The sequence below is a fragment of the Mesoplodon densirostris genome, chromosome 9, assembly GCF_025265405.1.
Source record: "Mesoplodon densirostris isolate mMesDen1 chromosome 9, mMesDen1 primary haplotype, whole genome shotgun sequence".
NCBI classification, from domain to species: Eukaryota; Metazoa; Chordata; class Mammalia; order Artiodactyla; family Ziphiidae; genus Mesoplodon; species Mesoplodon densirostris.
In genome coordinates, this window is record NC_082669.1 from 36402574 (window position 1) to 36420403 (window position 17830).

The following is a 17830-nucleotide window of genomic DNA, read 5'->3' on the forward strand; positions in this document are numbered from 1 at the left end:
TAACCAAGAGATCATTGAAGAAATCGAAGAGGAAATCAAAAAATACCTAGAGACAAATGACAATGAAAACACGAAGATCCAAAACCTATGGGATGCAGCAAAAGCACTTCTAAGAGAGAGGTTTATAGCAATACAAGCCTACCTCAAGAAACAAGAAAAATCCCAAATAAACAATCTAACCTTACACCTAAAGGAACTAGAGAAAGAAGAAAAAACAAAACCCAAAGTTATCAGAAGGAAAGAAATCATAAAGATCAGAGCAGAAATAAATGAAATAGAAACAAAGAAAACAATAGCAAAGATCAATAAAACTAAAAGCAGGTTCCTTGAGAACATGAACCAAATTGATAAACCATTAGCCAGACTCATCAAGAAAAAGAGGGAGAGGACTCAAATCAACAAAATTAGAAATGGAAAAGGAGAAGTTACAACAGACACTGCAGAAACACAAAGCATCCTAAGAGACTACTACAAGCAACTCTATGTCAATAAAATGGACAACCTGGAAGAAATGGACAAATTCTTAAAAAGGTATAACCTTCCAAGACTGAACCAGGAAGACACAGAAAATATGAACAGACCAATCAGAAGTAAAGAAATTGAAACTGTGATTAAAAATCTTCCAACAAACAAAAGTCCAGGACCAGATGGCTTCACAGGTGAATTCTATCAAACATTTAGAGAAGAGCTAACACCCATCCTTCTCAAACTCTTCCAAAAAGTTGCAGAGGAAGGAACACTCCCAAACTCATTCTATGAGGCCACCATCATCCTGATACCAAAACCAGACAAAGATACTACAAAAAAAGAAAATTACAGACCAATATCACTGATGAATATAGATGCCAAAATCCTCATCAAAATACTAGCAAACAGGATCCAACAACACATTAAAAGAATCATACACCATGATCAAGTGGGATTTATCCCAGGGATGCAAGGATTCTTCAATACATGCAAATCAATCAATGTGATACACCATATTAACAAATTGAAGAAGAAAAACCATATGATCATCACAATAGATGCAGAAAAAGCTTTTGACAAAATTCAACACCCACTTATGATAAAAACTCTCCAGAAAGTGGGCACCAAGGGAAACTACCTCAACATAATAAATGCCATATATGACAAACCCAAAGCAAACATCATTCTCAATGGTGAAAAACTGAAAGCATTTCCTCTAAGATCAGGAACAAGACAAGGATGTCCACTCTCACAACTATTATTCAACATAGCTTTGGAAGTCCTAGCCATGGCAATCAGAGGAGAAAAAGAAATAAAAGGAATACAAATTGGAAAAGAAGAAGTAAAAGTGTCACTGTTTGCAGATGACAAGACACTATATATAGAGAATCCTAAAAATGCCACCAGAAAACTACTAGACCTAATCTATGAATTTGGTAAAGTTGCAGGATACAAAATTAATGCACAGAAATCTCTTGCATTCCTATACACTAATGATGAACACTCTGAAAGTGAAATTAAGAAAACACTCCCATTTACCATTGCAACAAAAAGAATAAAATATCTAGGAATAAACCTACCTAAGGAGACAAAAGACCTGTATGCAGGAAATTATAAGACACTGATGAAAGAAATGAAAGATGATACACACAGATGGAGAGATATACCATGTTCTTGGATTGGAAGAATCAATATTGTGAAAATGACTATACTACCCAAAGCAATCTACAGATTCAATGCAATCCCCATCAAATTACCAATGCATTTTTTTACAGAACTAGAACAAAAAATCTTAAAATTTGTATGGAGACACAAAAGATCCCTGAGAGCCAAAGCAATCTTGAGAAAGAAAAACGGAGCTGGAGGAATCAGACTCCCTGACTTCAGACTATACTACAAAGCTACAGTAATCAAGACAATATGGTACTAGCACAAAAACAGAAATATAGAGCAATGGAACAGGATAGAAAGCCCAGAGATAAACCCATGCACCTATGGTCAACTAATCTATGACAAAGGAGGGAAGGATATACAATGGAGAAAAGACAGTCTCTTCAGTAAGTGGTTTTGGGGAAACTGGACAGCTACATGTAAAAGAATGAAATTAGAACACTCCCTAACACCATACACAAAAATAAACTCAAAATAGATTAGAGACCTAAATGTAATACCAGACACTGTAAAACTCTTAGAGGAAAACATAGGAAGAACAGTCTTTGACATAAATCACAGCAAGATCTTTTTTGATCCACCTCCTAGAGTAATGGAAATAAAAACAAAAATAAACAAATGGGATCTAATGAAAATTAAAAGCTTTTGTACAGCAAAGGAAACCATAAACAAGAGGAAAAGACAACCGTCAGAATGGGAGAAAATATTTGCAAATGAATCAACGGACAAAGGATTAATCTCCAAAATATATAAACAGTTCATGCTGCTCAATATTAAAAAAACAAACAACCCAATCCAAAAGTGGGCAGAAGACCTAAATAGACATTTCTCTAAACAAGACCTACACATGGCCAAGAAGCACATGAAAAGCTGCTCAACATCACTAATTATTAGAGAAATGCAAATCAAAACTACAATGAGGTATCACCTCACACCAGTTAGAATGGGCATCATCAGAAAATCTACAAACAACAAATGCTGAAGTGGGTATGTAGAAAAGGGAACCCTCTTGCACCGTTGGTGGGAATGTGAATTGATACAGCCAGTATGGAGAACAGTATGGAGGTTCCTTAAAAAACTAAAAATAGAATTACCATATGATCCAGCAATCCCACTACTGGGCATATACCCAGAGAAAACCATAATTCAAAAAGATACATGCACCCCAATGTTCACTGCAGCACTATTTACAATAGCCAGGTCATGGAAACAACCTAAATGCCCATTGACAGACGAATGGATAAAGAAGATGTGGTACATATATACAATGGAATATTAGCCATAAAAAGGAATGAAATTGGGTAATTTGTAGAGACGTGGATGGATCTAGAGACTGTCATACAGAGTGAAGTAAGTCAGAAAGAGAAAAACAAATATCGTATATTAACGCATATATGTGGAACATAGAAAAATGGTACAGATGACCCAGTCTGCAGGGCAGAAATTGAGACACAGATGTAGAGAACAAACGTATGGACACCAAGGGGTGAAATTGGTGGTGGGTGTGGGGTGGTGGTGTGATGAATTGGGCGACTGGGATTGACATGTATACACTAATATGTATAAAATGGATAACTAATAAGAACCTGCTGTATGAAAAATAAATAAAATAAAATTCAAAAAAATTTAAAAATAAAATAGCCTAATGAAAAATAGTGGCTATAAATGACCCAATTTCATTCCTTTCTATGGCTGAGTAATATTCCATTGTATATATGTGTCACATCTTCTTTATCCATTCATCTGTCGATGGGCATTAGGTTGCTTCCACGTCCTGGCTATTGTGAATAGTGCTGCAATGAACATTGGGGTACATGTGTCTTTTTGAAATATGGTTTTCTCAGGGTATTGGGTCATTTGTAGAGATGTGGACGGACCTAGAGTCTGTTATACAGAGTGAAGTCAGAAAGAGAAAAGCAAACGTATATTGACGCATATATGTGGAATCTAGAAAAATGGTACAGATGAACGTATTTGCAGGGCAGGAACAGAGACGCAGACACAGAGAATGGAAGAGTGGACACAGGAGGGGAAGGGGAGAGTGGGATGAATTGGGAGATTAGGACTGACATATATACACTGCCATGTGTACAATAGATAGTTAATGGGAACCTGCTGTATAGCACAGGGAGCTCAGCTCTGTGCTCTGTGATGACGTAGATGGGTGGGAAGGAGGTGGGGGGAGGCAGGTCCACGAGGAGGGGATATATGTATACATATAGCTGATTCACTTCTTTGTACAGCAGAAACTAACACAACATTGTAAAGCAATTGTACTCCAATTTTTAAAAAGTGCCTATATTTTGTAAAAGCCAGAGCTAAAGTCCTCATTTAGGCTCTTTAAAAAACCTACCAATGCTCTGTATATTCAAACGATTAAGAAAAAAATGGAAATTGAAATATTATTACCAGATTTTCATGAGTAGGAATCAATATCAGAATTCTTATGTTACATCAAGCTAAGTTTGTTTATTCTATGCTTAGAAAAGAGGCATTAAAAATTTCAGGTATTCCTTTTACATGTTACAAATAAGTAAAATGTTGACTATTTTAAAACATTTTACATCAAGTGTTAAGACCCTAGATGTGTTATTAGTTTTGTTATTCTCAACTAGGCCACCAGTCTGTTCCAATATTCAGTTAATGATATCAGATGATTTCTGAAAAAGATTTATAAAAGGAATGTTTTACATCTTTAGTGTATATATTATTAGCTCACATGCCAACAATCTTATCAATAACCCTCTCCAGCTCAGATTATGCAAAACAACCAATTTTCTCACCTTTCAAATATATTATTTTTAAGAAACTTTACATTCAAGAATAGCTGTGAAAATAGTGAAATATTTAAAGCTATAAAATATATTTACTTTACAAATCTTTTCCAGAATGACCTAACAACATCCACTGAACAATGGTGGAGATTGACTGTAGTTGAGAATAAAAAAATTAATAACACATCTGAGGTTCTTATACTTGATGTAAACTATGTTAAAATATTCAACATTTTATTTATTTGTAACATGTGAAAGGAGTCTCTAAAATTTTTAATGAAATTTTTCTAAGCATGGACTAAATAAATTTAGTTTTATGTGATCTAAGAATCGTGATATTGATTCCTACTCCTGAAAATATAGCAATAATGTTTCAACTCCTATGTTCATTTGTTCTAACATATTAAAACATAGTCTAAAGCTGTAGTAGTTGCAAAAAAGATCATACTGCTGTGGAAAGAGATCAAGAGAAACAACAAATAACAGAGAGAAATGAATTATCCCACAATTTAATATCTGGCAAATGTTATAAACCAGTAGAAAATGATCAATTTATTTAGCATTTTTACATTTATTTATAATTTGTATTTATATTATAATTTGTTGATTAGGAAACAGAGTCAGAAAGGTTAACTTGCCTAAGGACATACAACTATTAAAAGGCAGAGATGAGAATCACGCGTAGTCCATCTAAATCCAAAATCATGCACTCATCTACGACTACAGCGTGTCTCGCTATGAACTTGAAGCCAATCCCCAACTGCAATACAGACACACACAGACATAGGTGATGGGTTTGAAGAATGTGGCAGAAAACTAGGTGAAGTTTAGCAAAGTCAAATGTAAGTGAGATAACAAGATCACTAGCAGAAAATAAATCATAATAAGTGAGGAATAAATGTGGCATATTGAATTACATTTGCTAACAGACTTTATATATGGTACATTACTGGAAACACCAAGCCTGACACTCTAGAAGCATCTATGCATCCTACGTAGGCAAGAGCTATCAGGTGCAATGTGAGGTTTTCTTTTACCAAGGAGCCAAGCAACTCATTGAGGGACTGTTTCCTCCATAAAATAACTAGACCCAAGAAGAGTAAGCTGTTTCCCGCTGGCTGGAACAACATGAGCCCCAGAGAAGACAGAACGGAGCTCAGGGAGGAGGTAGTAAAGACAGCAAAGACCTGCAGAGTAAGAGACTGCAGTGTCCTGCAAATTCCCCTTCCTCATCCATAGCTGTAGTTGGGCACATCAGCTAAGCCACATTTCCCAGCTGCTCTCGAAGTTGGGTGTGACCCTGTAACTAATTTCTAGTCAATAAATGTGAATTAAATCACGTGCCACTTCCAGGTTTATACTTTTAGGAAGCAAGTGTACCTAATTCGTACTCTTTTTCTCCTTCCACTGCATGGATGCTGATGAGAAGGAGGCCCTAGGAATTGGTACAGCTTCAAGATGGAAGGAACGTGGGTTCCTGAATCACTGTGTGGAGGAGAGATACCCATCGACCAAGACCTTAGCCTACTGCACAAGGGAGAAATAAACTTCCATTGTGTTTGAGCTCTTAAACAATTTGGGGTCTATTTACCAACAGAGGCAAGCCTACCCTGACTAATAAAGTTTGTCTGTGCAACAGAGACATCAGCCTCATTCTTCTACATTTAAGGAAAGAGTAAAGGTCGGCAGTGTGAAGTAGGAGGCACAGAGTAGACCAGAGAAGGTGGCATAAAAATGGTGAACAGAATGGCAGCTGATGTTGGCAAGAGAGACACGATGAGCAGCAGCTGGAAGAGAAGAGGAACCAGAGATGCTTAGCGATGCGCTGCTCTTAGGCACTGGCTGTAAGAAAGGGACAGGGTTGAGGGTTACCAATCCTGTACAGTTAGGAACAAACTTTAAAGCAATTACCTAGCTTCTACTGTAGGTGCCTTCAGAATATTCAGGTTGTATGTATGTGGATAGGAGTATGCTATACACAGACACATGCAAATATGTAGTCAGAATGAATAGCCTCCAAAACATGAAAATACTACAGTTGAAGGATTATGGATGAGTGTTCTTTTTTTCTTTCCTTCTGAGTTATCTAAACTGTTTAAAAGAAACATACCATCCATTTATAATGAAAAATTTTTTCTTGATTTGAAGGAGAAAAATTCCTCCTTTTAATAATATAGGTTCATGAAAATATTTAATTTCTATACATAAATATATAAATACGTAATAGAGATGAGATTCGAAGTTTTGTCCAATTCCTATTGTGGAATCTTTCAAGAAATGAATATTTATATACCACCTAAAATATGACTACATGTTCACCAGTTCCCCTGTTAAATTATCAGCTCCTTTGAAGGCAGACACTGTATTGTACTCATGATTATCACTGGCACTTGGCACACAGGAGGCACTCAGGAATGTTAAGTGAATGAATTTATGAATGCTTGAAGACTCCAGTAGTTTTTAATATGCAAATTCAATGGTAATTGATAAATTATCTCAGTCTTGGAATTCCTATTCCCTGTTATCTCAGTTTTGCTAAGTGTATGATATAAAGTCATTGACTGATCACACTTAAGACACCTAAACAGTGTTCTTTTTTTTCTTTTCTTTTACTTTACATGTCACAGCTCCATTCAACCCAAATAAAGGTGCAGATAGCATTGTCAAGTTTGACACTTTTGGAGATGGAATAGGACGTTACAACGTGTTCAACTTCCAGTACATGGGCGGCAAGTATTCCTACTTGAAGGTTGGTCATTGGGCAGAAACCTTATCAGTAGATGTCGACTCTATCCACTGGTCCCGGAACTCAATCCCCACATCCCAGTGCAGCGACCCATGTGCACCCAATGAAATGAAGAATATGCAACCAGGGGATGTCTGCTGCTGGATCTGCATCCCCTGCGAGCCCTACGAATACCTGGCTGACGAGTTTACCTGTATGGATTGCGGCCTTGGGCAGTGGCCCACTGCAGACCTATCTGGCTGCTTTGACCTTCCTGAGGACTACATCAGGTGGCAAGATGCCTGGGCCATTGGTCCAGTCTCCATTGCCTGCCTGGGTTTCATGTGTACATGCATGGTTGTGACTGTCTTTATCAAGCACAACAACACACCCTTGGTCAAAGCATCAGGCCGGGAGCTCTGCTACATCTTGTTGTTTGGGGTTGGCCTGTCCTATTGCATGACATTCTTCTTCATTTCCAAGCCGTCACCAGTCATCTGTACATTGCGCCGACTAGGGCTGGGGACCTCCTTCGCTGTCTGTTACTCAGCCCTGCTGACCAAGACAAACTGCATTGCCCGTGTCTTCGATGGGGTAAAGAATGGCGCTCAGAGGCCAAAATTCATCAGCCCAAGTTCTCAGGTTTTCATCTGCCTGGGTCTGATACTGGTGCAAATTGTGGTAGTGTCTGTGTGGCTCATCCTGGAGGTTCCAGGCACCAGGCGGTATACCCTTCCAGAGAAGCGGGAAACAGTCATCTTAAAATGCAATGTCAAAGATTCCAGCATGTTGTTCTCACTTACATACGATGTGGTCCTGGTCATCTTATGCACTGTGTATGCCTTCAAAACGCGGAAGTGCCCAGAAAATTTCAACGAAGCCAAGTTCATTGGTTTTACCATGTACACCACATGCATCATCTGGTTGGCCTTCCTCCCTATATTTTATGTGACTTCAAGTGACTACAGAGTAAGTCTCGGAATGGTTTCTCCTTTTCCTTCTTCTTGTATCCTGCCACTGTTTTGTTATGTATAATTTAAAAGAGACTCCTTTTATTTCATCTCAGCAATTAGGTAGCTAAATTATAAATGCCATGATGCACCACCATATTGTATATGGAAATTAATTCAATATGTTTTAAAACATTTAATTAGTGCTTGCTATGTGGAAAGCATTGTGCTAGGCACAGAGAGGAAGATAAATGTAAATGGCATGGTCATTCAAGCAATTTATAATCTAGTGGGAGAAAAGTATAATACACACACACACACGCACGCACACGCCCCTTAAAACTTTTAATTTAATTTAGAAAGTGAATGACAAGAGAATAAGACTTTAAATTAGACACAAGAGGACCTGGCTACCACAGATCGATCTGTAAATTAAAGCAGAGTTGCAACATTAGCCAGGATCAGTTTAAAGATCTAAAAACTTTCACTCAAGCTTCAAGTAAGCATAATTATTTCTCTAAAACAAGTTAAAATATGATATTTGTTATACTTTTTCTACAACTTTACTTCCTGTAGATGTGGTATATGTATGTAATCCCTGAATCAGTTAAAACTTTTACTGTCTGTATCCAGGTAACCTAATTAAGTCATTATTCATATAGTCTCCAGTAATATTTAGTTCAGATTTCTGGGCTTCAGTATAATGACCATCTCTCCTGAAAGAAATACTTCATGATTCCATCAAAATTTCTCCAGTTGTTGAAACCATCAATCAGTTGCTCTCACATTTATAATTCTCATTTTCGTATCATCCAATGAGTGAGTATAAGAATTTTTTCCTCTTAAGGCAATTGGTTTTTATTCTCTATATTTCTTAATTCATCATTAAGTTTTCCAGAGGCCTTATGGTTTCCTTGTTACAACATGATTTCACAAAATAAACTGCCTCTGTAGGTTGGAATACTCCTCAAATGTTTCTGTTTACCAGCACTTCCTACGTTACCAAGCTCTTGAATATTGCAGCTCAAAAATAAGACAAAGCTACTTAAAGCAAGAGATCAAGAGACTGGCAAAGCTTGATGTGTCTAGTCTAGTAAATTATCCACAACGTTGTGACTGAAACCTATGGACCACCTTAAAGGAGCAGCAAGAAAAATAAAGAATATACATTCAATGTTGGGATAACGGTCAGGCTTTCTATAAGACTACCTATAAAAATCTTTGAAAATCTGTCAAAAGAGAAGACATCAGAACTAAATCAACAAAATCAAAGGTCAGATTATATGCACACGGGAGTTCGTATCTTTCTAGTGTGGGGATTAAATGGAGAACTACAGTTAATGCATTTTAATGCCCCCAATTCTATCTTTTGTCTTTCTATACACATCCTCCTCCTATAGATCTGGAAGGATTTTTTTTCAGTTCTTAGGAAGCCATCCTTAGTAGACAGGACTTGGGGTGTTGGAAATGCAAAATAGTTACAATGTTATTTGTTCTATCCTCACGTATGATTTGAAACTATTCATTCTCAAAAAAGCTAATGAAAAAATAAAACAAAAATACTACCAAGAAAAAAAAAATTAATTTTATTGAATGAACTAGCATTTATTCCTAAAACATAAAAAAAATGACTTCTTCCTTTAACATGATAGCAATATCATGATTAAATGAAATTAGCTGAAGATACCAGAAGTTTTACCACATGGCAGAAGTTACAAGGAAAATGGGGCAGAGGTTGTAGAGTTGCGTGTTTTAAGGGCAATACTAATTAAGGCAATGAATCCCACAGAGATCATCTGAGGTCTCACTTATCCTTGCAAATAATCCCAATCCTAAATTTACAAAAGAAATAAGACAGTAGCCCAGAGCCTCCAACACAGAGGTTTTCATATTCAACCACACACTGAATCAACTGGGTAGCTTTGAAAAAAAAATATTGATACCTGGGGCACAGCCCCAGATATTCTGATTTAATTGGCCTGATCTGTGGCTTAGACATCAGGATTTTTCAAAGCTCCCCAAGTGACTCTCATTTGCAGTCAGGATTGAAACTCCCTGCTCTGATGAATCACATGCTCTTCTTGGCCCACAGATATCTCTAGTTTGGCCTGCACTGTTTTGAAATGTTTGCCAAAGTAAGAAAATTGAGAAATTATACATAACTATCTAGATTCTTGGCTTCTCTTAACAAAATAAAACATGGGGACCCATAATTAGCTGGTTGAGTAGTGCTTATGCCTCTAGACAGAGCCCTCTCACTCCTGTTGCCCACAACGCCCACCAGCCCCTGAATGCTTACACGTGGCTACCCTCACGTATGAATCTGCATAGCCCTATAGGTATTTGAACTCAGGACCCTTGTTTTAGACTGCGATTTAAAATTTCCTGGAGGGAAACCATGAGGCTCGGATAGAATCAGCAGCATTAGAAAGGTACCCAATAATAATCTAAGTACCAGCATTAGGAATTTGGCCATCGGTCAACAAGGTTTATGACTCAGTACTTTGCCACCCACTGGGAGTTATAAAAAAATATAAAGCACTATTCTAGTCTTCAAAAAGCTTACATCTCAGTTGGGAAAAAAATAACAAGCACGAATGAATTCAAGATTAACACAGAATAGTTTATAATTAAATTGCTGATATAAACTCTTAAATGCCTATTTGTTTCAAAAAAGAGTTGGATCAGTAAGAGCTTGGTCTTTCCAGGAACCTCCTTAAAGAGGTGGGATTTCATCCTGTACCTTGGTAGGAAAGTGCAAGTAAGGTAGTTAGAGTATATAGGGCCTACAGGGAATATTCTTGAGGCAAAATAGAAATGAACCAAGAAGAATGCAATAATATCGGTCATGCTCAAATGCAAGATGGGGGAGTCTAGTGAGAAATGAATGGGAACTGGCAGCTTGGTCAGATTATACCAGGTAGAGGAATTCATTTAAGTAATGTTTAAGGGCTTTGAGGTCTTGTGATTTTTAAATTTTTCTTGCTTTCTTTTGGTTGGTTGCTCACTTGGGCAAAAAGTGACATGATTAAGGTAAGAGGGAAAGAAAGGAACTAAGCCTTCCTGACCAAATTCCAAGACCTTATTCTACTAAGTGCTTTTGCATACATGAGCTCACATATTCTCATTAGCACCCTGGAAAGCGAATTTCATTATCCATTAGAAAGATGAGTAAACAGACTCAGAGGGCAATTAACTTCCCAGGTGGCACAGTTAAAAAACAGTAGGACTAGTTTTTTGGATCCAAATCCATGCCTTTCCTACTATATCACACACTTATCTATCCTTAAAATGAAGAATGGACTTGTAGGAGTAAAACCTAGAACAAGCAAGACTAGTCAACTCTGTAAGAGACATCAAGACAGAGCAAGCAAAAACTTGGGTAAGAATACAAAACTTCAAAGGATCTTTGAGAAATATCCAGCCTGCCTCCTTCTGTATCACAACAAAACCATCCCAGAGACCATAAGAATCAAACACCGATTCATCAGGGATCCAATACATAGTTCAAATGGTGTAAAGAAAAACTAGGTCACGTTTGGGTGGAAAGTTTACCATAAAAAGTTTAAATGGTAATTACTGAGTATTTCGTTCATTCATGTCTTCCAAAAGTATCTGAGCATTTATTATGGGCCTTGGGGATACAGCTATCAACATAGACAAGCCCCTCCTCTTTTATAACTTACAATCTGGTGGGGAATGAGAGGAGGATAGAGATGGTGAGTAAATAATTAACAAGTGAAAATTCACGATAACTCATGCAGGGGTGAGTACTATGATGGAAGGGAGCGGCGTTATGCTACTACAGTGCTTCCCAAACTTTAAGGCGCATCCACCTGGGAATCTTGCTAAAGATTCTGATTCAGTAAGAAGGGATGAGGCCCAAGGTTCTGGATTTCTAGCAAGCTCCCAGATGATGGAGATGCTGCTAGGCAAAGGACCGTACTCTAGGTATCAAGATGCTGGATTCTTACTGGGGTTGGTGCAGGCAAAGCATTTTGCCTAGGCAGACTTTTACAAGGTTTAAGTACTTGCAGAGAAATTCCAATTCTCCCATGTTGACTATTTTGAAGATTTAAAGAAATGTATCACATCTCATTCTTTCAAAAAATGTTTGCCAACCCTACTAGTGCCTATTTCATAATACCCTACCGAAATATGGGAAGGAGCCAACCAGGGGAATTCTACCCGCTAGACAGAAGAAACAGCAAGCGCAAACAGCCCTAGGCAAAAATGTCTTAGAAAAGAAAGGTGTATCTGGCTACAGTTTAATGAGTAGATGGAAGAGTGAGTTTATATGAGAGGTAGGCGGTTGGGAGGGTGGGCAGCTAGACCACATAGGACTTTATAGGCCATAGCAAAAAGTTTAGATTTTGTTCTCTATGGAAAAAGAAACCACTGAAATACTTTTAAATGGAGCAGTTTAATAATCTCATATTTTGTGATCTCACATTTTAGGGAAAAAAAAATCAAGCTGCTAAAGACAACGTATGACAGAAAGGAAAAAGCAGGGGTGGGGAGAGCAGTTAAGTGACTGCGATAGGTCAGAGATGATGGCGGCCAGAGCCAAGGGTAGGATGTCAGTGATGGAGACAGAACCTGTGAAGGACCGAGAAGGGTTTTTAATCCATCCTGCAATCTAACAGGTTAGCCCGCCACAGTTTCGGGGATGCTGACAGAAGACCTGAGACTCCTAACTCAGAGACAAAGGACTTTTATTACCCGCAGCCACCACTGTAGCCGGAACATCAGCATTTGTGTAGGTTCCACAAGTCCCAATTTCCAGTAGGCAGTGCAGAGGGGGCCCGGTAACACCTTCATGAGCAGTCATCATGATAAGATCAGTATTGCTGACTTTTCTTTTTGCCTTCACTTTGAACACATCACAGCCCAGCACTGTTACCGATCTTAACCTTATTTAAAAGGTTGGTATTGTGTTCATCATAGAATTTAGCATGAATTTTTATTTTTAAAAAATACTGCAATAAAATATTATTTGTCTTGGGGCTTCCCTGGTGGCGCAGTGGTTGAGGGTACACCTGCCGATGCAGGGGACACGGGTTCGTGCCCCGGTCCAGGAAGATCCCACATGCCGTGGAGCGGCTGGGCCTGTGAGCCATGGCTGCTGAGCCTGTGCATCCGGAGTCTGTGCTCCGCAGCGGGAGAGGCCACAACAGTGAGAGGTCCGCATACCACACAAAAAATATATATATTACTTGTCTTGATTACTGAGTTTTGGGTGCCTCCTTAAATGTGTTATCTCAAGCAAGTTCCTCATTTGCCTCATTCTGGTCCCAGGCCTGCCTTCTCCCTAACAGGTCTGGGTAGGATGGTGACTTGGCTGTCTGTAACCAACAGAGCATAAAAATTTGAGTTCTTCCCTCCCCAGAGTTTCCCAGCATACTGGGTCTGGTGCGTATGGATGGCAGCCACCCTTGGGGATGGGGAGACATTGTTCCTCTCCTTCCTTTCTTCTTAGGGCAGCTACAATCAGGATGGAGAGAGTAAGGGAGGAATCAGGCAGCATGGACATCTCCATGCCAGGAAGGAAGGCACATTTGCTCTGTGTTTCAAGCATGCAGCAGCCACGCATGGCTCAACCAAACGAAGGTCCAATGTTTCTGAGCACCCAAAACCCTGAATTGAATGGCAATGTCATCATTACTGTCACTGTTCATTTCAACTTTGGGGACCCCTTGACTCAGAGGCCAGAGCCAGATATCGGTAGCTATCTGCCTGGGCCACGTGGTTTGCATATTTCAGCTCACTTGCCACTGACTTGCACTGACTTGCAACTTTTTTCAAGGAGTTCATCTTAATCCAGGGCATTTGCTGTCTCATCGTGACAACATCTCTTAGCGTCTTGCCCGGTTTTAGCATAAGGGCTAAGCAAGCTTTCCAAGGCTGCAGCTGACTGCAAGAATTTGTCCAGATTTCCTTGCGTCAATCTCATTCTTTGGTGCAGCACTTTTGTCAGCATTTTAAACCCAATCCAGGTCAGGAAGAGCCCAAATACTGGTCAGTGCCTCATCTATGGCTTCCCAGAGCATTATCCTGTTTCAGGGTAATCTGACAGAGAGGGTCAAAGCTCCTTTTCTGCAGCCAGGTTCCACTGTAAAAAACTGAGACTTCTGTCATCGCAGAATGGATCTAAGTTTGGCGTGAGAGACTATAGCAAGGGATGAGCCCTAAGAGGGCCTAGCTGTTGCCATTCTTCCTTCACAAGCACTAGTCGCCCTCTTCCCTCATTTCCCAAGGGGGCCAGCCAAAGTTCAAGTGACTCACCTGGTCTCTGCTTCTCTGAAGGCTTCTCTTTTCAGGGTCAGTGTCGGTGCTTGTCTCTGCAACTTTTATGTGAAAAAAGAGTAGAACTTTCTGTCCACCAAGGACCTGAACCAGAATAGGGAGGAAATCCACGCCACCCCCAGAGGTGAGTCAGCAACAATTTCAGTACAGGTCTAGCAGCTCTATCTGAATCTACTTCCTGTTACTCAGCCTGCGAACCACCCCCCAAATCCTCTTCTTTAATGGCAATAAAGTGGAGCACTATTTATTGCCTGGTGGGCTGTACAGTTTGGTCAGCCTGTTTGCTATGGATGCCCATGGACTGCTCTCAAGGCCTCTTCATCAGCCCACAAGGCCCTCATCCTTCCTCTTTGAGAAAGCCTTTCCAATCTCACTGTCACAAATGTCAAAGACTGAAGGGTCTGAGATTTTACTTGACTGATTCTAACTTAACATGTTAGCTTGCCACAGTCTTGTTGACACTGACAAAAAGGACTTTGACTCAAAGCAACAGCAGTAGCCAGAGCTCCGCACTGGCTCTGGTTACCTGAGCCCCATTTCCCACAGGAGATGCAAAGGGCACAATGACCACGGCACAGTCAGCGGTGGCATTGCAGGGAAGAACAGTTAGATTAGGGAACCTGAATCTTCTCTAATGAGTGATATGCTGGTCCTTTGTTCCACAGGCACTACCTCTATCTTCTAGGGCTCTTTGCTATAAAAATACCATTGAAAAGAAAGTCCAGAACAAAGGCAGTTGGAGTTGTTGCTTGAAAGACATACAGAAGCCCAAGAGACCATAAAGGATTCTCTTCCAAAAGACCAACAGAACTTGCTATTGGATTGGATGTGTAGGTGTAAGGGAAATGGCAAAATGAAGGATGACTCTCAGGTTTTCGGCTTGCACAAGTGGGTGGCATTTGGTGTCACTTAAATGGAGATACTTGGAGGAAAGGATCAAGTTCTGCTTACATATTCATTCTGAGTTGCCCACTACACAACCACAACAATATGCCAAGATGGCAGTTGAATGTATAGGTCTGGAAGCCCAGAAGATAAGTTGGAACTAGTACTGCATATATGAATATCATCCACATAGGAGGTACTTAAGCCATGGAACTCGATGAGATGGTAAAGAGAAGAGTGTCCAAAGCTGAGTTCTGAAACACTCCAGCACTTAGAATTCAGGTAGAAGAGAAAAAGTCAGCAAAGGTAACTCAGACAAGGAACTGTCCAGTGAGGGAAGGATGTATCCAGGAAGTGATTAACCATGTCAAGTGTTTCTAGGAGCTTGAAGAAGATGAAAACAAAGCAGCATGGACTGGGAGTGTTCAAAGACTCAGAACAAATAATTATAGATAAATACAGACTCTTTATAGTGTGAGTTATAGAGGAAATTGAGCAACTGAAACTAGGAGGCTGATACTTGGGCTTTGAAAAAAATTAAAAGGTATCAAATTTAAAACAGGTATACTGAAAAATATGCAGCATAAACTATGACCAAAATGCACCTTTAGTTATGCTTCCCAGTGTCCCTTTAGTAGTTGGTGAGATTAGTCACCCCTCCACCCCTGGATGGAAATTCCAGTGGATACATCCAAACACTGACTGTTCACCTTATGTGAGACACCATCCTAGTGCTGGGGATACATCAATGAATGAAAACTCTCATGACCTTGGTAGGCCCATGAATTTGTGTGCCCGTAGGTGACAAAAGGTCCTACAATCATTTTCAATGGAAAAAAGTCTCTAGTAGGAAATTCAAATGACTTGTCCTATGTAGTTATCAAATCATATCATGATGTAACATTCAGTATCATTTTCTCCTGAGGTCTGGCCTGCCTTGGAGCTGCAGTGGTTGGCTTCCCCTTTCTCCCAGCTCACACTCCCCAGTCCACCAGTTGCTATTTCCCTCTCAGGCCCGGTTAGAGGGTAATAAGGAAGAAGTAGGATGGTTCTTACGTAACAGGATGACTTTATGATCTCTAAGTCCGCAGTGGCTAAAGACACATCCTTGGGGTAACCTGGAAGATGATTAAAGGGTGTTTTCACCTGATCATCAGAAAGGTCCTGCTGGCCTTTTTCTCCCACAAGTCCTTGAGTGAGTTGGCTGGCAATTCACTATTCTGAGTTGTCACAGTCCAGCTACTCCCCTCTAGCCTCCTTCTGAGAAGGACTCCAGGCCCTTCCATATGGGCCCTAGACGACCCACAATGGCTCAACTTGTCTGGCATACCACTCACATAGCATTTGTTTTGATAAATTTTTAGAGTAAAGGACTATCTCAATACATCAGCAAGTCTCCTCGCTCTGCTACAAAAGTGACTAGTCATTTCTCACCTTCTAGATTTTCAAGACAGGAATCAGGCTCCCAGCCAGAGCATCCTCCCAACCACAGAAAAACCTCAAACCTTCTGTGAAGGGCCACAGTGACGCCCTCCTCTGTAAGCTTTAAGTGAAGAGATGGACACAATCCCCCTAAGGGGTGGAGGGCATGGAATTCACAGCACAGCTTTGGGCAAGATCTCCTCACAGAAGCCTCCTTTCTCCTCTCCTTGTAATGTCTTAAAGTATCTGAGGAGTTTCAAAGTTATAGAGGGTTTTCTTGAAAAAGTGCCCATCTGAACTTGTCTCACCCCCACTGGGATATCTGATAGCTTTCACATTGGTACCACGGTCAAAACCGACGCAGGAACAGCACAGTTCTAATATCATATTATACATATATGTAAAAAAAAATTACATCAGTAATGGACTTGCTATAAATAACATAGTTATGACTTATCAACGCTTTTCCATCATGGAATTAGATAGTAGACTTTTCTGGGAAGCTGACAAAAGAGAGAAGAACCTGAAACTGGGGACCAAGTTGGAGAGCACTGGAGTGGTTAGGGGAGCAAGAGCTTTAAGATAATGAGGAGAGGGCTTCCCTGGGGGCGCAGTGGTTAAGAATCCGCCTGCCAATGCAGGGGACATGGGTTCGATCCCTGGTCCAGGAAGATCCCACATGCCGCAGAGCAACTAAGCCCGTGAGCCACAACTACTGAGCCTGCGCTCTAGAGCCCATGAGCCACAACTACTGAGCCCGCGCGCCTAGAGCCCGTGCTCCGCAACAAGAGAAGCCACCGCAGTGAGAAGCCCGCACACCGCAATGAAGAGTAGCCTCCACTCGCCGCAACTAGAGAAAGCCTGCACGCAGCAACAAAGACCCAACTCAGCCAAAAATTAAATTAAATTAAAAAAAAAAGATAATGAGGAGAGATTTACTTTCAGCAATTAAAGTAAAACCAGAGTCTGAAGAATTATGATACGAGCGTAACCGGATTTTTTAAAAATCAAAAACAGAAAGAAGTCTTCTAAAGTTATGTGGCTCTTCCAGTTAACTGTTCAGTCTTCAGCTTCCTTTGATTACAGAAGAAAGTCAGACACTTTAGGGCATGAGAAATTATTGCTATCTG

General features: G+C 40.0%; 1 protein-coding gene across 2 annotated transcripts in view; it reads left to right on the forward strand.

Moving 5' to 3' along the window:
- GRM3 (glutamate metabotropic receptor 3) overlaps positions 1 to 17830 on the forward strand; it is a 105211-nt gene that overhangs the window by 72404 nt on the left and 14977 nt on the right. For both annotated transcript variants that reach the window (XM_060108276.1, XM_060108275.1), the window contains exon 3: positions 7040 to 8106. In XM_060108276.1, the coding sequence (XP_059964259.1) occupies positions 7040 to 8106 (1067 nt within the window). The remainder of the gene's footprint in view (positions 1 to 7039; positions 8107 to 17830) is intronic.